The sequence below is a fragment of the Sycon ciliatum genome, chromosome 1, assembly GCF_964019385.1.
Source record: "Sycon ciliatum chromosome 1, ocSycCili1.1, whole genome shotgun sequence".
Classification (NCBI taxonomy): Eukaryota; Metazoa; Porifera; class Calcarea; order Leucosolenida; family Sycettidae; genus Sycon; species Sycon ciliatum.
The window spans coordinates 96,521,651-96,543,411 of record NC_088643.1 but is presented as its reverse complement, the minus strand read 5'-3'; the positions used below and the strand labels follow the sequence as shown (position 1 = coordinate 96,543,411).

The 21,761-nt window shown below is 51.2% G+C and overlaps 3 protein-coding genes across 3 annotated transcripts; 1 reads left to right on the top strand and 2 right to left on the bottom strand.

Annotated features, from left to right (window-relative positions):
- Nucleotides 1–2,448: 2,448 nt before the first annotated feature.
- LOC135809147 (uncharacterized) lies at nucleotides 2,449–3,960 on the bottom strand. The gene has a single exon (XM_065322435.1). It carries the CDS (start codon nucleotides 3,958–3,960, stop codon nucleotides 2,449–2,451), a length of 1,512 nt encoding a protein of 503 aa, XP_065178507.1.
- Nucleotides 3,961–6,882: 2,922 nt separating this feature from the next.
- On the top strand, nucleotides 6,883–8,509 carry LOC135809134 (uncharacterized). The gene is made up of 2 exons (XM_065322413.1): nucleotides 6,883–7,476; nucleotides 7,568–8,509. The coding sequence occupies exons 1-2, from the start codon at nucleotides 6,883–6,885 to the stop codon at nucleotides 8,507–8,509; spliced, it is 1,536 nt and encodes a 511-aa protein (XP_065178485.1).
- Nucleotides 8,510–15,246: 6,737 nt separating this feature from the next.
- On the bottom strand, nucleotides 15,247–21,489 carry LOC135809125 (uncharacterized). The gene has a single exon (XM_065322399.1). The coding sequence runs from the start codon at nucleotides 21,487–21,489 to the stop codon at nucleotides 15,247–15,249; it is 6,243 nt and encodes a 2,080-aa protein (XP_065178471.1).
- Nucleotides 21,490–21,761: the final 272 nt, after the last annotated feature.

The window sequence follows — 21,761 nt, the reverse complement described above, 5'->3', positions numbered from 1 at the left end:
TGATGACGTGCTCTCCTTCTATGTGCCACAATACGGAGCAAGACCCGCTACACCCAAACATGGCAGCCACCACCCTCGTCAGTCCAGCCGTAACCCCAAGATCCCTTGGCTCGACAAAGATCTCCAAGGTACAATTAAACTCAAATACGACTACTATAGCTTAAGTAAGAAGTACTCCACCTACGCTAATATTTCTTTATACAAAAAACAGCGCAATCTGGTGAAGTCATTGTCACGTTCTAAGTATCGAGCATATTTACGTTCGCTCACTACCACCCTATCTCACCCCTCTTCCAGGCCTAACCTGTATACCTTTGTTCGCACTCAAAGGACAACTAGTACACGTCAAGACATACCACCGTTATTAGCTTCCAATGGTTCGATGGTGACTGACCCCAAGTCTATAGCTAATACTCTCAATACGCAATTCACATCAGCTGGTATTCCAGACGCCCATTCCTCTCCAATACCACCTCTGCAACGTTCTGCGACTGTGTCTTCTGATCTGCGCTCTATACATACCACCACATCATCTGTTCGCAGCTACCTAAAAAGACTAAAAAGCAACAAAAGCCCTGGTCCTGATGCCCTACCAAATGAAGTTCTCAAAGTTCTGGCTCCATCTCTGGCGTACCCACTGTGCCTTATATTCAACCTTTCCTACTCCTCCGGCGTATTTCCTGATCGTTGGAAGATCGCTAAGGTCACGCCCATCTACAAGTGTAAAGGCTCCCGATTACAAGCCTCAAACTATCGTCCAATATCTCTTCTCTGCTCCCTTTCAAAAGTATGTGAAAAGGTATTTTACGACCAGTTGTATTGCCACATTTCACCATGCCTTAGCCCTTCCCAATCTGGCTTTCGGCGCAACGACTCAACCTCTGACCAACTAGCTCGTCTAGTACAAGACATTGCCACCCTTCGTGATGCTCGACACCATATTTCTCTCTGTTTCTTTGACTTGGCAAAGGCCTTTGATACTGTCTGGCATCGTGGCCTCCTTGCCAAGCTACATATTGTCTTTGGTGTGTCTGGCCCTGCTCTGTCCTGGCTGGAGTCCTATCTGAGTAGCCGATCACAGTTTGTTTCTGCCCTCTCCATCAACTCTGATCCTCTACCAGTGTCTTCTGGAGTTCCCCAAGGCTCCATACTTGGACCTCTTTTGTTCGTAGCATACGTTAATGATTTACCCTCTATAGACCCAGGTGTCTCGTTATTTGCTGATGATACAACCCTACTGTCCGCATCCTCGTCCTCAGCGGCTCTTGTACCTCGAGTGTCGGCTCAGATATGCAGTGTCCTACGCTGGATGCAAACATGGCGACTTAGACCCAACCTGACTAAAACCGAAATAATGTTCCTTCCCCCAATCTCATCCATGTCACTTTTACACCATCCTGATTTCCCAGAACCCATAAAGGTTGTTTCCAACCATAAACACCTGGGAATAATGCTTGATGATCGTCTCTCTTGGTCTTTCCATATTGATGCTCTTTGCAGCCGTTCAAGCTCTGCCCTAGGTGTTATACGTCCCCATTGTTCCCATCTTCCTTTCAAATGTAAAATTTTGTTTTACAAACTGTACATCCTGCCTCTTTTCATGTACGCTGCTGTTAGCTGGTGTGGCTTGTCCTCGGTTCTCGCTGAGCGTCTCGAAATCCACCATAGAAAACTTCTTCGTATCCTGTTTAGTCTACCCCCTCTCTACTCTTCTGCTTCCCTGTATGTCCTTGCAAATGCTTGCCCACTGTCGACCCACCGTCAAAAATTAATTTGCACTTTTGCTCACAAATTTAAACTAGCTCTACATCCTCCTCATCTTAACGTGTATAACTGGTTCCAAATCACAGATGGCTCCCAGACAAGATGCTCTGTTGCCCTCCCCTTGGCTAAAACGTCCTCCCTTGTACGCTCTCCACTCTTTGTTGCTTACTCTGCTTGGCTTGCGCTGCCCGCTACTACGCGCAATGCCAGTACCCTGGACGCATTTAAATCTGCTCACTAGATTCACCATCACCTGTCCCTCCCATGCTTCTCCGTCTTGACCATTACTTTTCTTCTTTTATTCACCATGGTTGGTTAACACCCATATCGCCCGTACTGGCTGATTTTCTTCTCATGCCATGAGGTGTTGTCTATAATAATAATAATATACTAGGAACAGGGACGGTCCAAGGATGCTGCCTTGTGGTACTCCTGCAGAGATCGGATAGCGATCGGAGCTCTTGCCGCCGATGACCACTTCCAGCGAACGACCTGTTAAGTAGTCTCAAAGCCAGTCCAGGAGGGGGCCCTTCACACCGATGTTCCGCAACTTGTGCAGTACACCTGTGTGGGAGACTTTGTCAAAAGCCCCGGCGATGTCGACAGCAAGCACCTCCACAGATCCACCAAGGCCAGATGTGGCCGACCACTTGTGGTGTAGTCCCGTAAGTAGATCGGATGGACCTAGGCCTCGGCGGGGACGTTTTGTCCCTCCAGAAAGTTCATTAACTGGCGGTTGATGATGGACTCCATTACTTTGGAACATATAGAAAGCAGCGAGACTGGTCGGTAATTCTTTTCAGCGGATTTGGAGGACTTTTTGTATACTGGAACTACTCGGGCAACCTTCCATGCCTGTGGTTGGTGGCCAGTACTGAAAGACAGGGAGAAGAGGCGTGCTAGGGGCCCCGCAAGCTCAGTTGCGCATTCCTTGAGTACCCTAGCTGGGATATTGTCCGGTCCAGTGGCTTTGGAGGAGTCGAGTCTTGCCAGATGTCGTCGTACTGTGTCAGCCCGGAAATGGATCCTTGTGACTGATGGAGTTTTACTGTGGCCAGAGGCAGCAGGCAGGCTGTCCACTGATATGTCGGAGGCAAGACTGCATTTCTTGGAAAAGAATGATCCAAAGCAGTTTGCCTTTGCCAGGTTGGTTGCGCATTCCTGCCCATGTGCATCAATCAGGGTTGGGATATCAGAGGAGCGCTTAACACCAGCGACTGATTTCATCACCGACCACCACTGTTTGTCACGCAGATTACCCGCACAGAGCTTAGCCCGGACACGCCGTTCCCAAGCTAGGCGGGCCGTGTCCATCACAGTTGAGGCATGGTTGACTGATTGTAAAAATGTCTGCTTCAGAGGCTCAGAAGATGGAAATCTCCTCCAGCGCCGCCAGGCCTGTTCCTTGAGGACTACTGCGTCCAGACACTCTGGGTTCCACCATGGAGGGTCAGAGGGTGTTGTAGTGTATTGCTTGCACGGGATAAATCGGTGCATCCCCACTAGAATTGTCTCTGAGATGACATCCCAGACCTTGTTGCAGTCGGTATGGGGAGCAGTGACTTGCAGCCAATCTACGGATCTGAAGTGTGCCCTCAGTCTCGACCAATCGGCTTTGTTGTAGCGCCATACTGTTCTAGTAGAGCTCTCCTCCTCTGAGGGAGAAACTGTCAAGAAGTCTGCGATGATGACCGCATGGTCAGAGCGTCCAAGGGGCTTACAGATAGAAGTGCTCACATGTCCAGGCAAGTCTGAAAGGACAAGGTCTAGAATGGCATCACCTCTAGTGGGATCCGTGATATGCTGCGTGAGGCAATAAGCAGATGCTAGATCCTCCAGTGCAAGACCAGCCAATGTTGTTTTACTACTTTTGAGCCAGGCGGAATTGTGGACATTAAAGTCCCCTGCAATGACTACATGGTCACCGAGTTGCTGTGCTGCAGGTAATGAGCTGTCTAGGTAGTCGATGACGGAGCAATCTGATGGGCTACTTGAACCGGAACGATACACAGCACAGACTACAACCTTGCCATGAGAGCATGAATCTACTAAGAGCCATACTACCTCAAAACCTTTACAGTCAATGGCGTCAAGGTGCCGAGCATGCAGGTTGGACTTCACCCAGACAGCTACGCCCCCGCCTGAAGCAGTTCGGTCTTGGCGAATAGGTGCTGCATAGCCAGGAATAGTTGACATGGCGAGTGGAGATACTTCCGTGCTTCATGTGTTTTGCCTCTTCAGTTGTGTTTTCCTTCTCTTCAGATTTGTTTTATAATAAATGTCTTCTTGCTAACTGTAGACATATCATGGCGCAGTGAACTGTTCGTTCCTTGTAGAACTCACCTGTGTGTTTAGTTTCTCGTGCTTTGTGTTTGCACCTCGTTGTGTTGCGCACTCGCCGATTTTTTTGTAGTTTGTTCGTGATACTAGCATTTGCGTAGGTTGCGACCACGATGTCCGACTCAGACCCTGCTCCTGACATTGTTGCCCTGACCGCGATGTTGGCGGCACAAATGAAGTCCTCAGAGGAGAGGGAACGTAAAATGGCTGACCTGTTCCAACAAACTATACAACGACTGACACAACCAACACAACAACCCGTGCAACCCAGCACCACATCACCAGCTCCGAAGCCTGTCTCTGCGGAGCGACCGATTTTACTGTCGTCCTCGACATTAGCCGACTTCACGGCATGGCAGGAAATGTGGCGAGACTATTATGAGTGCCAGCACCTGTCAGCCCAGAGCCGTGAGACCAGAGTGTCCTCGCTGCGGCAAGCTCTTGATGAGGAGCTACGCAGATTTCTCCGCGAGGGTATTATCGTGACTCCACCGAATCCCGATGCGGACGATGGGATTTCTGCAGTCAAGGAATATTTGCGACGGCAGCGCAACCCACTCCTGGATCGTATCGCATTTTACGATAGGTGTCAATCGAAAGGCGAGTCTTTCGATTCTTTTTACACTTCGTTGAAAGAATTACACACTAGCTGTGATTTTCCGGACGTTGTTTTGTGCTCACAATGTTCAGCACACACATGTAGTACCTGTCGCACAAGCCTGACACGTGTGCGTGCTGACACCCTGCGTGACAGGATTGTCATTGGAGTTAGTGACGACGCTACCCGGCACAAGCTATTGTCTGCCAAGGACTTGACCCTGAACGATGCAGTCACAATTTGCCGGGCGGAGGAAGCGGCTACCACGACGAGCAGCAGTATCCCGTCCACCAGCCAGCTCAATGCTGTGCGGCGGTCCGCATACCAACGCAGTAAGCAACAATCCCGACAGGGACAGCCTGGCAGCAAGATGTCTGCACCTGTATTGCCATCTGCATCCGCTCCCTCGTCAGGAAGCGACACACACAAGAAGTGCCCCAATTGCGGCCGGAGCCCGCACACAAAGTCTAGTTGCCCTGCCAGCGGCAAGAAATGTAATGGCTGTGGCAAGACTGGTCACTTTCTCGCCATGTGTAGGTCGTCGTCACAATCGGACCGGAACGTGAAGCATGTGGGCCAACTGAAGTTGCAGCGTACTCGTCTTGCTGCGCAGCCTACTGTGCGTGTGTCCACCCGTTTAGCCACTGAGGATGAGGCAGTCACGCTACCCTGGGTCCCTGATACTGGCAGTGACGTCGATGCCATTGGCGAGCATCATCTCGAACTGCTTGGCGGGTTCCCCGAGAACCTCGACCATGACCCAGAGTGCGTCCTAGCGGCATCTGGAGAGCAGTTGCAGAACGTCGGCAGTATTCGTGCTTCACTTCAGGTTGGCGAAGTACAACACAGCACCGTAATCCACGTGTACAAGGGTCTGGACGATGCTCTTCTATCACGTTCGTCCTTGAGTGCACTCCAGCTCCTCCCGTCAGATTGGCCTGCACAGTACCCTGCTGCTAATGCTGCCGCGCCACCTAAGATCCGTGCTGTATCAAAGCCTGTTGTCAATCCTAGCTCTGCTGATATCGCTCGTGTTCGCGATGAGCTACTGCAGGAGTTCTCGGACGTGTTTTCCGACACTGGCTTGAAGGCGATGGCAGGTCCTCCGATGGACATCCAACTTCAGCCAGATGCTAAGCCGTCATGTGTTCATACCGCACGCCCGATTCCGTACGCGTTTCGTGACCAGGTCAAGTCACAACTGGACACAATGGTTGTCGATGGCATAATCGAGCCTGTCAGTGAGCCTAGTGAATGGTGTCACCCGATTGTGCTCGTCGACAAGAAAGGTACCACTGAGAAACGCCTCACCGTCGATTTCAAATGATTGAATGACCAAGTCCTGAGACCAGCCCACCCTGTTCGCACTGCTCTCGATGTGGTTTCTGGTATTGGATCGGCACAGTTCCTCACCAAGCTTGATGCAAGGCACGGATACTGGCAAATCCCACTGAGTGAGCAGGCATGTCCAATGACCACATTCACCACCCCATACGGCAGGTATCGTTTCCTACGCAACCCTCAAGGCCTGATTTCCGCCGGGGATGTTTTCAACTGCCGCACTGATGCTGCGTTCGATGCAATCCCGAATTTCGCCAAGGTTGTAGATGATTGCCTGGCCTATGATGACGACTTTGCCTCCCATGTCACCCATGTTCGTGACATCCTGCTGTGTGCTCGACAGCATGGCATTACTCTGAGCCCGTCCAAATTCACCTTTGCGTCACGTCACATCCATTTCTGCGGCTACATTGTCAGTCCAGACGGCTGGGTTGTTGACGATGACAAGGCAGCGGCTATTCGCGATTTTGACATTCCTGCGAACCGCACTGATTTGCGTTCGTTTCTTGGCCTGGTGAACCAGTGTAGCGAGTTCTCACCACACCTCGCCGCCTGCACCACTCCGCTTCGTGGTCTGTTGAAGACGACCCGTGAATTTGTCTGGGATGCCAACCACACTGTTGCGTTCGAGAAGACCAAGTCTACTCTGCTGTCTCCTCCTATCCTGGCATTCTACCAGCATGGGCAGGCACGACCTCCGTCTGGAGACTGATGCCTCTGCACTACGTGGTCTCGGCTTCGTTCTGTGGCAGAAGCAGGACGATAAGTGGCGAATCATCCAGTGTGGCTCCCGCTACCTCTCTGATGCCAAATCTCGCTATGCTGTTGTTGAGCTCGAGATGCTCGCCGTCGTTTGGGCTTTGCACAAGTGCAAGTTGTACTTATCCGGCACCCTATTTGATCTGATCACTGATCACCATCCGTTGATCCCGATTATCAACGCGTATTCTCTAGATCAGATCGAGAATCCTCGCCTTCTCCGTCTTCGCCTGAAGCTGCAGTCGTTTCAAGTGCACGCTTCCTGGCGAAAAGGCTCTGATCATGCGTTTGCTGACGCGCTGTCTCGCAATCCCGTCGTCATCCCGTCTTCAGATGATGAACTCGGCGAAGCCCCTGCTCTTCATTGCCGCAGCATCCGTGTGTGCATGCTCCGTAATGATGGTCCTCACCCCAACCTGAAGTTTGCTGAACTTCGAGCAGCCGCCTCAGCTGATCCAGTCTATCAGTCTCTTGTCCAGTGCGTTCTGCATGGTTTTCCCGCTCGTCAGCGTGATTTGGATGCTCCACTCCAACCCTTCTGGAATGGACGTGAGCACCTGTCAGTGGACCAGGGCATCGTCATGAAAGGCCAACGCATTCTAGTTCCCTTGGCTATGCGTCAACGCGTTCTTGCTAACCTTCATGCCTCGCATCAAGGTCTCGTCCGCACTAAGGCTCGCGCCCGACAGCTCATGTACTGGCCTGGTCTCACCGCCGACATAAGACACCCTTGTCCGTGCCTGTTCCGCGTGTCGAGAATTCCAGTCGTCGCAGTCAGCCGAACCACCGATGAATGACCGTCATCCTACTCTGCCGTTCGAGTTTGTGTCCGCTGATCTGTTCTCTTGCCAAGGCTATGAGTTTCTTGTTTATGTCGACCGTCTGACTGGTTGGCCGTGCGTTGTTCGAACCGGCAGGACCACGTCATCACACGATATCATCCTCGCTTGTCGTCGTTGGTTCGCCGATCTGGGTGTGCCTGCTGTACTGTGCACCGACGGTGGCCCCCAGTTTGCATCAAAGAAGTTTGCCGACTTCTGTAGCCGTTGGCAAGTGCAACGCGTATCCTCTTCCCCACATTATCCCCAGAGTAATGGACATGCGGAAGCCGCAGTGAAAGCTATGAAGCGCTTGCTGCTCAAGACCTCGTCAAATGGCAATCTCGACACAGATGCATTTCGTCGTGGTCTACTGGAGTGGCGGAATACGCCCGGTCCGTCTGGCAAGAGCCCAGCTGAGCATCTTCTCGGGCATCCACTTCGGTCTTTCGTCATTGCTGAGTGGACGCAGTTTGATTCCTCGTGGTCGACCGTCGCTAGTGAGCGTGAAGAACAGTCACCACCCTCGACACCTGTTTCAGGCAGTACTCCCACCCACCGCTCTCTTCCCGTTCTCCGTATCGGCACTCCTGTGGACGTCCAGGATCCGAAGACGAAGCGTTGGACAACCCGTGGCGTGATTGTGGCCATTGGGCAGCACCGTGACTATTTCGTCAAGTTGGCTAGTGGTCGAGTTTATTGGAGAAATCGCCGTTTTCTTCGTCCGTTCTCTCCACCCGTGCCGTCACCAGCACCATGTGTTTCACCACAGCCGTCTGTTGTCGTTGCTCCTGCTACGCCTCCCCCTCTGCGTCGCAGCACACGAGCGCACCAACCACCCTCTCGTTTGAACATTTCCTCCACCCGTGGACAGTCTTATGCATCTTGATTTGTTCTGGACACATCGTGTACATGTTCTTGAGGATTGTTCTTATATCGTATCTTTCTGTATCCTTGTGTGGCATGCTATGTCTGTTCCGCCGTGTGCTATGGGCCGTTGTTTGCCATACTTGTTCTTTTCTTGTTTTGATTTGATTTGATAGATAATACTGGATTTGTTTTCTCAGCATTATCTCGAAGGGGCGTGATGTATATTATTATTATTATTATAGACAACACCTCATGGCATGAGAAGAAAATCAGCCAGTACGGGCGATATGGGTGTTAACCAACCATGGTGAATAAAAGAAGAAAAGTAATGGTCAAGACGGAGAAGCATGGGAGGGACAGGTGATGGTGAATCTAGTGAGCAGATTTAAATGCGTCCAGGGTACTGGCATTGCGCGTAGTAGCGGGCAGCGCAAGCCAAGCAGAGTAAGCAACAAAGAGTGGAGAGCGTACAAGGGAGGACGTTTTAGCCAAGGGGAGGGCAACAGAGCATCTTGTCTGGGAGCCATCTGTGATTTGGAACCAGTTATACACGTTAAGATGAGGAGGATGTAGAGCTAGTTTAAATTTGTGAGCAAAAGTGCAAATTAATTTTTGACGGTGGGTCGACAGTGGGCAAGCATTTGCAAGGACATACAGGGAAGCAGAAGAGTAGAGAGGGGGTAGACTAAACAGGATACGAAGAAGTTTTCTATGGTGGATTTCGAGACGCTCAGCGAGAACCGAGGACAAGCCACACCAGCTAACAGCAGCGTACATGAAAAGAGGCAGGATGTACAGTTTGTAAAACAAATTTTACATTTGAAAGGAAGATGGGAACAATGGGGACGTATAACACCTAGGGCAGAGCTTGAACGGCTGCAAAGAGCATCAATATGGAAAGACCAAGAGAGACGATCATCAAGCATTATTCCCAGGTGTTTATGGTTGGAAACAACCTTTATGGGTTCTGGGAAATCAGGATGGTGTAAAAGTGACATGGATGAGATTGGGGGAAGGAACATTATTTCGGTTTTAGTCAGGTTGGGTCTAAGTCGCCATGTTTGCATCCAGCGTAGGACACTGCATATCTGAGCCGACACTCGAGGTACAAGAGCCGCTGAGGACGAGGATGCTGACAGTAGGGTTGTATCATCAGCAAATAACGAGACACCTGGGTCTATAGAGGGTAAATCATTAACGTATGCTACGAACAAAAGAGGTCCAAGTATGGAGCCTTGGGGAACTCCAGAAGACACTGGTAGAGGATCAGAGTTGATGGAGAGGGCAGAAACAAACTGTGATCGGCTACTCAGATAGGACTCCAGCCAGGACAGAGCAGGGCCAGACACACCAAAGACAATATGTAGCTTGGCAAGGAGGCCACGATGCCAGACAGTATCAAAGGCCTTTGCCAAGTCAAAGAAACAGAGAGCAATATGGTGTCGAGCATCACGAAGGGTGGCAATGTCTTGTACTAGACGAGCTAGTTGGTCAGAGGTTGAGTCGTTGCGCCGAAAGCCAGATTGGGAAGGGCTAAGGCATGGTGAAATGTGGCAATACAACTGGTCGTAAAATACCTTTTCACATACTTTTGAAAGGGAGCAGAGAAGAGATATTGGACGATAGTTTGAGGCTTGTAATCGGGAGCCTTTACACTTGTAGATGGGCGTGACCTTAGCGATCTTCCAACGATCAGGAAATACGCCGGAGGAGTAGGAAAGGTTGAATATAAGGCACAGTGGGTACGCCAGAGATGGAGCCAGAACTTTGAGAACTTCATTTGGTAGGGCATCAGGACCAGGGCTTTTGTTGCTTTTTAGTCTTTTTAGGTAGCTGCGAACAGATGATGTGGTGGTATGTATAGAGCGCAGATCAGAAGACACAGTCGCAGAACGTTGCAGAGGTGGTATTGGAGAGGAATGGGCGTCTGGAATACCAGCTGATGTGAATTGCGTATTGAGAGTATTAGCTATAGACTTGGGGTCAGTCACCATCGAACCATTGGAAGCTAATAACGGTGGTATGTCTTGACGTGTACTAGTTGTCCTTTGAGTGCGAACAAAGGTATACAGGTTAGGCCTGGAAGAGGGGTGAGATAGGGTGGTAGTGAGCGAACGTAAATATGCTCGATACTTAGAACGTGACAATGACTTCACCAGATTGCGCTGTTTTTTGTATAAAGAAATATTAGCGTACGTGGAGTACTTCTTACTTAAGCTATAGTAGTCGTATTTGAGTTTAATTGCACCTTGGAGATCTTTGTCGAGCCAAGGGATCTTGGGGTTACGGCTGGACTGACGAGGGTGGTGGCTGCCATGTTTGGGTGTAGCGGGTCTTGCTCCGTATTGTGGCACATAGAAGGAGAGCACGTCATCAAGAACTGTGGTGAACTTCTCCACAGCTTCATCAGCAGCAGTGGAGGTGAATAAAAGATGCCAGTCACAGGCAAAAAGTGCAGAGTTGATGATTGACCAAGTGGAGGGTGTAACCTTGCGGAAGGCATGTCGCGGAGGGGTAGGAGTCTGAGAGCAGTTGTAAGAGGTGTCAGCAGTGGCAATGTTGTAGGCTAGCGTTGTAATGACTTGCAAATGATCCGATGCAGCAAGCGGGGCAGCATCGTCAACAGAGCGTACAGAGAGGGGGCGGTTCGTAGCAAGCAAGTCCAGACAGGACAGTCTTCCATTCGGAGCGACACGGGTGGGGAAATTGACAAGCTGCTGGAGGCCAAAGCGAGTGCACCTACTGTCAATTATGTCCCAGCAACTTACGCCTTCGACAATGATCATACTGTACAAAGGGTTCGTAAGACCTGTGATCGAATATAGCTGTACGGTGTGGTCGTTTGGATCTAATAAGAAACCCATGACCATTCTTGATCAATTACAGGCAAGGTTTGCTAGAGCTCTACTGAAAAAGAAAAAAATTGCATTTGATTACACTTCTTCCAAATCTGTCTTAAATTCTAAATGCTCCCTAGAGTCACTAGCCTATCGTCGTCAAATCATCAGTCTCACTACTTTTCACAGATATGTTTTCCATCATCGTGATTACCTTGCTGATTTCCATTTCAAGATTACGAATAGAGAGCGACGACCAAATAAAATCATTCTTCCCAAATTTAAATCATTGTCTAAGTCTCTCTTCATGTTCCGAACTGCTATTCTATGGAACTGTTTACCCCCCAGTCTAACATCGGAAGCCTCGCTCTATAAGTTCAAAGCTGCCCTCAGGAAATTTACAGCTGACTATGCTTATGCAATCAACGGAATTCCGCCACCTTGCAGTTGATTTTCCCCATTTCTCTCCTCATCAATCCCTACTTCTCTTTGTACATACATCTACATCTACTGTTCTTTCAATCAAATGAACCCCTCGATAGGCACATTGCCTTTGGGTCATTTCATAATAATAATAAAGCTAGAGAACACGTGTGATAGCTCCGTACCAGCACGCGATGTGGTGTCACCACTCCACCAGTCAGAATTGTGGGCATTGTAGTCACCGGTAAGAAAAACATCAAATAAAGAGAGGTCCAAGGAACACAGCGTGTCGGTAAGTATGTCGCAAAAGGAGGTGATATCAAGAAGGGATTGTGAAGGGGGGCGGTAATGACAGCAAATGAGTAGCGGATTGGCCCGGAGACCTGCCGGTGCACCAAGCTCAAGCCATAAGGCCTCGCTTTGGGGAGAATCAAGGTCATGGCGACGGGTGCAATGTGGAAATGTCCCATCACGTATGAGAATGGCCACGCCACCATATCCACGTAGGTTTGATCTCAGGTTCTTATGTGTAGATCTGTCTTTACGGAAGCATGTGTAGCCTGGAACACTGAATGAAAGTGACGGGCTTAGCCAGGTTTCTGTTAAACATATTATGGTGGGCTTGTTGGCCTGACATATTGCGTACAATTCCGGAAGTTTGTTTGTTACAGAGCGACAGTTGATAGTTACAATGTTAATAGAATGTGCGTGGTCCGGGAAAAACGGGAAAGCATGAGCGCTCAACGGGGTGAAGACCGACATTAGTTTGTGGTAGGGGCGTCGTGGAGCTGCTGGTGATTAGGAGTTTTAGTAGTTTGTTGTCCAGAATCAGGAAGGAATGGTGGTGCAAGTGGAATATGACCACTAGACATAGAAGAATATGTAACGCAATGAGGGGAAGGGTGTGATGAACTTGCGTGGGGCACAAAGGGTTGGGCAAGAGGATTTAGCTGTTGGCTAGGTGACCGAGGACCCATCACTTGCTAGCGGAGTCGGCATAGCGCCATTTGCGGACGGTGTGCGCAATGGTGTCGGGCCAGAATTCCTTGTCAAGCAGCGTTTGCTCAAACTCTTCCGCGACAGAAACGCGTGCATAGCAGGTACCAAAGTATTGGGTTTCGGCAATTGTGCATGCGTATACATCAACGCCCCTATCAGCGCACCAGGTGACAATGGACTGTGCCTTACTTCCAGGGCTAACATTCCCGACAAAGAAGGCACATCGCTTGGGAAGATGTGTGCCAGTGAGTGTGTTGGGGTTGGGTTTTTCAGTGGCCATTTTTCTGTAGACAGACCCCCATGCCATATTTTTTAATTGCAGCATATCATAGCACAATGAGAACACCGGCCAATACAAAGAGAGAGGGTGTTAGCCAACCACGGCAAGGAAGGGAGAAGGGGAGGAGAAGAAAAAAAGGAACCGGCATGGATAAGTAGTGATTGCAACAAAATGAGAAACGCAAAATCAAAGTCAAGGCGCGACAAGGCTCTTAAAAAGGCGGAGGGAAGAAAGGTCCTTAGCTTCTTGGGGAAGTGCCAGCCACGCAGAGTACGCAGTGAAAAGGGGAGAGTGAAGTAGAAAGGAGGACTTGGGTTTCGGAAGGGAAAGGGAGTTTCTCGTGCTACGGGAAGAAAACCAGTTGAAACAGTGGAGGTGAGGTGGACACAGATTGAGTTTGAGAGAATGGATAAGGGTGACAAGATGTGAATTACGTCTCTTAGACAAAGGGGTAGTGTGAGCAAGGGCATAAAGGGTGGAAGATGGGAGCATGCGGGGTTTCCGGAGGAGGATTTTTAGAACTTTTTTGTGCTGAATTTCGAGCTTTTCAGCACGGGTTGTGGAAATTCCAGCCCAAGCAGTATATGCATAATCAAAAATGGGGCGTATGTAAGCTGAGTAAAAGAGGAGTTTACAAGAGATTGGGAGATGGTAACAGTGAGAAGAGAGGATTCCTAAAGATGAACTTGATCGTTTACATAATTATGTAATCGATGTGGGGGTCCCATGAAAGATTAGAGTCAATGAAAATGCCAAGATGCTTATGGCTGGAGACTATGTCTATAGGCTGGGGGAAAGTAGGATGGAGGAGGGGCGGAACATCAGGCTGAGAAGGAAAGAGCATGATTTTAGTTTTAGACAGATTGGGCGATAACCGCCAAGACGATGGAGGAAATTACTCTTTGAATCCCGTTAGCTAGGTTACTCATCAGGCCAGTGATGTTAGGAGATGCCCGTAGGAGCGTTGTGTCGTCTGCGAATAGTGATGTGCCCGGGGCAGCTGCGGGCAGATCATTGACGTATAAGATAAAAAGAAGGGGGCCGAGGATGGAACCCTGGGGAACTCCGGATAGTACTGTTGTGTCGGGTGAGGACGTCCCATGTACCGTGACGTACTGCGTTCGCCCAGTTAGGGCGCGTTCAGACTGGCGTAAAAAACAAGCGGAATGTGAAAGTTGTCAAGGTGAATCGCTCACGTGACGTTCCCGCCAGCGTAAACACGGAAAAGGTTTCCCACCACTCCGCAGGCCAGTGGAATGCAGATTCCGGCGGCACGCGGAGCGCTTTTGATATCCTTGCAGCACAAGTTCCGTCTTTTCGTTTATTTTAGCCTCTACTCTTGCAGTCTGACTGCATGCTTTTGAGTTTGGAGTTTTGACTTCTCGACTGCCAACTTCTCCCATCATGCCGAAATCTTTGTTCGACTCAGAGAGGGAGTTCATGGAGCTGTACGTGGTGATTTTTGCGGGCCGCTCTGCAGGCAAAACGCTTACTGCGAGCGAGAAGCATACTCTGTTACTTTTCCTCAGCGCCCAGGTCAACACACTTTCGTCAACACCGGGTTTCCGCACACAATCGAATCACAGTTCAGTTTTACTCCACTCCGGAGAACACAATTATTCAGACCCATGGAACATAGTAAAATCACAACAGCTACAAACTTGTAGAATCTAGAGCACAGGTCCAACACAACAAGAACCAAAACATTCCACACGGCCAGCAACATGTGCATGCGAACAACTCTCACAGGACAAAAAGGCACATGCTTCCAAAACCAATACACACTCCGGCCCGGCCGGCCAGTGTCGCATATGCCAGCGATACATGCATAAAAGGAAGTACAGCGAGAAGAAAGTAACGCAGGTCACATGAAAGCGCGTAGCATTCCCACGTGTAAGCCAACACGCACTACAAATCACGTATCACAGACACAGGGCCTAGGGGACAACTGCAACTGTGCACTACGCACACATTCAAATACAGCTGTAGACACGCACTGCATAAATCTACAAGTACTCGTACAAACTGTGCAGGTCAGCGACACCTGCAGCATCTGCTGGAACAATGGCACAAGGGAGTACTAAGAGTAAGAAAACGTAACATTCCCTCCCTCATGAGCGAACGTGGGAAAACTGAGCGAATCTAATGCCTATACGCTATTGGGCAAAACCGTAACTTGATACACGGCATTAACAACGGCGAGCATGCCAGTTAATGTCACTCATTGAGATCACTTAGCCGGACTTCAGCAGAGGCTGGGAGAGTCACCTTGACTGCTGACGGTTCCACATCTAGGGGCACCAAGCGGTGGACGCTGCGCTTGTACACCTTCCCTTTGACCTTCACGTCCACTACGCGCACCTTCCCGTCCTTTCCAGGATACGTAGCGACCACTCGACCAAGCGGCCACTGAGTCCTTGGGAGCGATTCGTCCAGCATCATCAGGATTTTGCCGACTGTAACCGATGCACTATCACGGTGCCACTTCGTCTCCAAATTGGCTCGAGCAACAATCTCGCGGAGCCACCTCTTCCAAATGCGCTTCATCAGATCCTGAAGCAACTGCCAGCGACGATGCAGACCCCCCTCCGGGGTTGCTTCCAACGCTGTTGCAACTCTCGAATGGCCAACCAAGAAATGCAAAGGCGTTAGCGGCTCCAGGTCTTCACTTTCCTCCGAAAGCGTTGTCAATGGCCGCGAGTTGATGAGAGCCTCGGCCTGCACCAATACTGTCTGGAGCTCTTCTTCAGTTAAATCAGCCTTGTACAGCACAGTCTGGAGAACTTGCTTCATGGAGCGCACGATCCGTTCGAACACGCCGCCGAAATGAGGAGAACGAGGCGGATTGAATTTCCACTCAATCCCTTGGCCTGCATACTCCGATGTGAGGTCGGCATGGTCAAGCTGGGCGACTGCCTCCCTCAGCTCTCGCTCTGTCGCAACAAAATTGCTTCCATTATCAGTAAGCAACATCTCGGGTGTGCCGCGACGCTTGCAGAATCGCGTCAGGGCCATCTTGAAGCCAGTCGTGTCGAGAGAGGTAACCAGCTCCAAGTGACACGCTCGAGATTGCAGACACGTGAACACTGCTACATACCTCTTCTCTTGTGTACGTCCTCGACCTCTCTTCACTAGAAATGGTCCGGCGAAGTCCACAGCGGTGCGGGCGAATGCCAGAAGTGGTCCTTGCGTGCGGAGGTCTGGGAGCGGACCCATCCTGGGAGTGGCTGGTTTGCGCCACACCTTCTGACATCCCACGCAGTGGTGCCGATGTGACTTCACCATTTGCTTGCCTTTCACAAGCCAGTAGTGATCGGCGAGATTGGACAGGAGGTGATTCGTGCCAATGCTGTGTCGGCATCGCTCATCCTCTCTCCGAATGATCAGCTCTGTCACTCGGTGTCGAGGTGGGAGAATAATTGGAGATCGAAACTCAGATGCCAAGTGGTAAGCCGTACGCAGTCTCCCACTAACTCTTAATACGGGGTATCCACTCTGTTCGTCGATGCGCGGTTGCAACTTGAGAAGAGGGGCACTGCTTGGCAACTCCTTCCCTTTTCTCAGCGTGCTCGTCACTTCACCATAGCTCTCATCTTGCGCACGCATGATCCAATAGTGCTCCGCTCTTTCAAACTCAGCTGGTGAGAGCTCGGGCACGGCAACCTCCTTGCTGTTCTTGATTGCAATCTTCACACGGGCGTCGCTGAGCGTTAGCTGTGGCAGTCGGCTCTTGCGGCGATTGTGTATGGCACGCATGCACCAAGCCGTGACCCGCACAAGACGGCTCCACGAGGAATAGTTGTTTGGACTTAGCCGCAACGGTGGTGACATCATTGCCGTCATCGTGATTTCAGGAGTCTTGAGCATTTGTGGTAGCTCCTTCGGCACAGCTATCCTGCGATCTGGCCATTCGCTCTGTTGCTGTGCCAGAAACGTTGGTCCATGCCACCACCTGCTCTCCTCTGCCAGCTGTGTGACTGTCATCCCACGGGTGGGGAGATCAGCTGGATTTCTGACTCCGGGAACATGACGCCAGTTCCGTGCCATAGACTGCTGTTGGATCTCCGATATCCGGTTGCCGACTTCCAGCTTGAACTTTCGGCTGGGTGATCGAATCCAATACTGGACATTCATGGAATCGCTCCAGTAGTGGCTGTCGGCTGCTCTCACACCAAGAGCTTCGCTAACGTACGTCCCAAGACGCACACCCAGGACCGCTCCCTGCAGCTCTAGCATCGGAATGGATCGACGCTTGATCGGTGCTGGTCTTGCCTTGGCCATCACCAGGGTAACCTTCGCTGTACCATCTGGTCGCTCTGCTCGGACGTATGACGCAGCGGCGTAGGCCCGTTCTGATGCGTCGGTAAACGTGTGCACACTCAGACCCATCGACGTTGTGCTATCTTGAAAACAGCGATCAATGCGTAGCTGTGTTAGCTTAGGCATCTCAGCAAACCATTCTTGCCAAGCTACCGCCGTCTCTTTAGGCAGTGGGTCGTCCCAGCCGAGCCCCGCAAGACATAGTTCCTGGAACAACAACTTGCTCCTGATGGTGAATGGTGCTAGTTGCCCTCTGGGGTCAAACAGTGATGCCATGCGACTGAGGACGGTGCGCTTCGTGCACGCAGCGGATGTGGGTTCCTGATAGTGAAACGTGAAATAATCTTCGCTGACCATCCACGTTACGCCCAGTGCCTTTTGTGAGGGCTGTCCAGACGACTCTTGTGCCGTTATGGACTTAGACGTGGCCGGCGCGCGGTGCTCCGGTGGAATTGATTCCATCACTGCTTCACTGTTGCTCAACCACTTCCGGAGATGGAAGCCGCCTTTCTTCAGGAGGTCTTGTAGCTGAGACCGAAGACGCATTGCTTTCTGGTCGTCAGGCAAGGACTTCAACATGTCGTCGACGTAGAATGCCTTGCGAACTGTGTCACTGACTGCTGGGTCGTAGTTCGCTCCGAAACGCTCGGCCGTCTCCAGCAAAGCTCTGCCTGCTAGATATGGCGATGCACGGATGCCAAACGCCAACCTGGTGAACTCATAGGCCTTGACTCCGTCCCCGGTCTTCCAAAGAAATCGGTGATATCTGCGATCCTCAGGCTGTAGTGATACCTGAAGGAACATCTCCGACACATCAGCAATCAGTGCCACGGGGTGCATGCAGAACCGGATCAGTACTGTGACGAGGTCATTCTGCAGTCGTGGCCCAGCGTACATGTGTTCATTGATGGACGTGCCGTTGAAGCGAGCTGCAGCATCAAACACAACACGGACCTTAGTTGTAGCCTTGTCTTCGCGGACTACTGCGAAGTGCGGCAGAAACCATTGCTCACGGCCACATTGCTGGACTTGATCAGATGTCAGCTCCTGAATGTACGCCTTCTGTAGGTACTCCTCCAGCACCTTTGCATAGCGAATCTGAACGGTTGGTCTTCTCTCTAGAGACCTCAGTAGCGAACGCAGCCGATCCTCGGCCTGCACTCGGTTGCTCGTGATCTGAGGACGCGCTCCATTCTGCCAGGGAATACCGACAACGAATCGACCATCTGCGTACCCTAGCTGCTGTCGAGTCATTTCCTCAGCATGGCGTTCGTCAGGTGACAGGTAGCTCTCAGCAGACGGTTGCATGCCGACCGCTTCCAAGTCCCAGAAGTTACGGACAAGCGAGTCGAGACCTGTCTGTGTTAGTTCCAGGGCATGATGGGTGTGCTGGACAGAGCTGTCTTGTATGGCTGAACCGAAACAGACCCATCCCAAGGGTGTGCGCCTTGCAATGGGCTCACCTGCCTTGCCACTCCGTTCTTCCTGTGCACTGTGCAGTGCTGCTGAATTTAGCCCGATTAGGATGTCGATGGCGCGTTGATTGCTTGCAGCAGGGAAATCAATGTCTGCTAGATGTGGCCACTGGTGACGCAGACGGCTCCAATCAGCAACGTGCACGTCGCTTGTGATCTTTGGCAGCACATATGCCTCAACTTCTGATATCTCCTGGCTGTCATATTGATGAAGGGACAGAGACATCACCTCTCGCTCGCCTGAGAGAACTTGACCGCCTAGCACACCAACATGCACTGGCTTGCGCTCTCCTCGCAGCCGTAGTCGGTGTGCAAGCCTCTCTGTGACAAAGCTGCATGTTGATCCAGAGTCAAGAAGGACGTTGGCTGTGGCAGTCACTGTTCCATTAGCGACCTTCACCGGTATCGTCATGAATGAGGTCAAGCCGGCCTCGTCGTCATTGGCTGGCTGGGATTCGCTGTTCACATGGTGGCTAGCCTCTTTTCGCGTTGGTGGTGATGGTGTAAAACTGCCTTGTCGTTCACGGTGCAGTAAATGATGATGCTTGCCTTGACACTCTCGGCACACCGCTGCCATGCAGTCTCGTGCCCAGTGCCCATCTCCCAGGCAGTTGACGCATAGCCGTAGGTTCCGGATCGTGTCATTTCTCTTTTGCACGGGCAGACTCTTGAATTCGCCACAATCTGCAATATGGTGTGCACCCTCGCACTTACCACAGGCATGGCTGTTGTCTGCATGCTGTCTTTGCTCTGAGGCAGCTTGCTCTTTTCTGGAGTTGCTGCGGCTGCTAGAAGCGACCGAGTTACGTTTCGGCCCAGGCTGTGACGAGTCGCTTGATCGTGGAGTCCCAGGACTGGAGATAAACGCGCGCTCCCTGACTCCATATTGCCTGCTGGGCAACGGCCGATTACTCTTGTTTTGGTGCTCCTTGGGCTGCAGTGATACTGGTGGGCGGTCTCCCAGGCCAATTCGTTCCTCAACACGCATCTGCTTCTGGACGTGTGTTATTAGGAATTGCGAGAATGCCTGTATGTCACAGCTGGAATCATCATAACGATCGAAGTAGCGTGCCAGGAGCCGTCGAGGAATCTTCCGGGTTAGCGCCAGGTATAACTCTCTGCCTGGCTGCACCTGGACTGCTTCCATGTTAAGCAGGGTATTGCGGAGCCGAATGGCGAACTTTTTCAGCTGGCTGACGTCACGCTCATTGGTCAAGACTGGCCACTCCATGAGCTCTCTTTCCTGGTTGTTCAGCTCTCGGTCTTGGCCACCGTACCAGCGTTCCAACTCGGCCATGATTGCTTTATATGCGCCAGGTCCATCCAAGACATCAGCAATCAGCTCCTCTGCAGAACCATCAGCAAGGGCCTCCCTCAGATGCGCAAGCTTGTGGTTCTCCGACATCGCGTAACTGTCGTCGATCAGCCGAAGGAAACGCTGCCGCCACTTCAGGTAGCTTTTCACCTTCCCATCAAACTTGGGCAGCTCTAACGCCTTCAGGTGACTGGTAACAGCATAAGGCGAGTTCCATGGCATGAATCCAGGCGATGCCATCTGGTGTCCAGGCAGTGCCAGCTGAGGTCCAGGCAACAGTGTTTGCTTCGCTGGTTGGAACGGCACTGCTCCAGGGTTGAGTGAGAGTGTCTCCGTCATGGCACTGCACAGTGATGCTGCTTGCTCGGCTTTGTCCTTGTTCTTTTGTCGTTTTTCCAATTTTTTCTTCTTCGGAGTCATCAGTCTTCTCGGTGCAGCGGGGCTTGGCTGGGCCTGTCCACTTGCTTCCAGCAGCATTGGACGCACGGCGCTACCAAGCACATGGACTTGCTGCAGCTGCTGCTGTGACGGCGGCTGCTGCCGCTGCTGCTGCATATGTACTGGCTGGGTAGTGCAGGCAGCTCCGCCTCTGGACGCAACTCCTGCGTTGGCCAGAGCACGTGTACCAACACGCCTGGAAGCAGGCCCATAGTGACTAACAGTACTACTATCAGTGTGGCTGTTATCACTTTCACCACTACTGGCGTTAGTTGTAGTTCCAGTAGTTGTAGAGTCACCAGCAGTGTCACTACTTGAGGCGCTACTGGATGACACATAGTGGTCTGACTCTTCAGACACACCGTCAACGACGTCCGGGACATTCTGCGATAGCTGAGCAGCTGCTGTTCCTGCTACCAGTGTATTCGCATTTTCAACACTGGGGCGCGCGAGTGGTAACGGAGGATCAGTCGTAAACCTACTACCGGTAACTGCACTGTCCGACTCCGCTCGTGGTGGCATACAAGATCGCAGAGTCGCACTTGCGCCGTCACGACTTCGTTGGAAGACCACGTCCCCGTCCGAAGCAATTTCTCTACGAGGCGACGGGCTAGCTCCTGCCGCCGACTCGTGCGCAGATTCTTCTTCGGAACGAGCTTGCTCCAAGGCTTGCCGTTTCTGCAGGACAGCTAACTTACTCTGCAGAACTTGTTCCTGCAGTGCAGCAATCTCTTCTGCCACTCGCACTTCGGCCTCTGCCCTTTTTCTGGCCACTCGAGCTCTCTCCAATTCTACGAGTTCAGTGCTCCCAGGACTGGCACGAGTACTCGAGCGCTCACTTCCAGAAAATCCATATCGCCTGGGTTCCTTTCCTTTCGTCGATCTGTGGCTGATACGCCGCTCCTCACTCATGGCGACGACTCTCAGCCACCACGGAAAGGCAAAAGGATCCCGTCGGAGGTGCCAGTTTATGTTACTTTTCCTCAGCGCCCAGGTCAACACACTTTCGTCAACACCGGGTTTCCGCACACAATCGAATCACAGTTCAGTTTTACTCCACTCCGGAGAACACAATTATTCAGACCCATGGAACATAGTAAAATCACAACAGCTACAAACTTGTAGAATCTAGAGCACAGGTCCAACACAACAAGAACCAAAACATTCCACACGGCCAGCAACAT

Coding starts and splice junctions, on each gene's coding strand:
- LOC135809147 (XM_065322435.1), bottom strand. CDS start 3,960: ATGTCAACTATTCCTGGCTATGCAGCACCTATTCGCCAAGACCGAACT.
- LOC135809134 (XM_065322413.1), top strand. CDS start 6,883: ATGCTCGCCGTCGTTTGGGCTTTGCACAAGTGCAAGTTGTACTTATCC. Junction 7,477..7,567: donor AAGGTCTCGTCCGCACTAAG/GCTCGCGCCCGA, acceptor CGAGAATTCCAG/TCGTCGCAGTCAGCCGAACC.
- LOC135809125 (XM_065322399.1), bottom strand. CDS start 21,489: ATGAGTGAGGAGCGGCGTATCAGCCACAGATCGACGAAAGGAAAGGAA.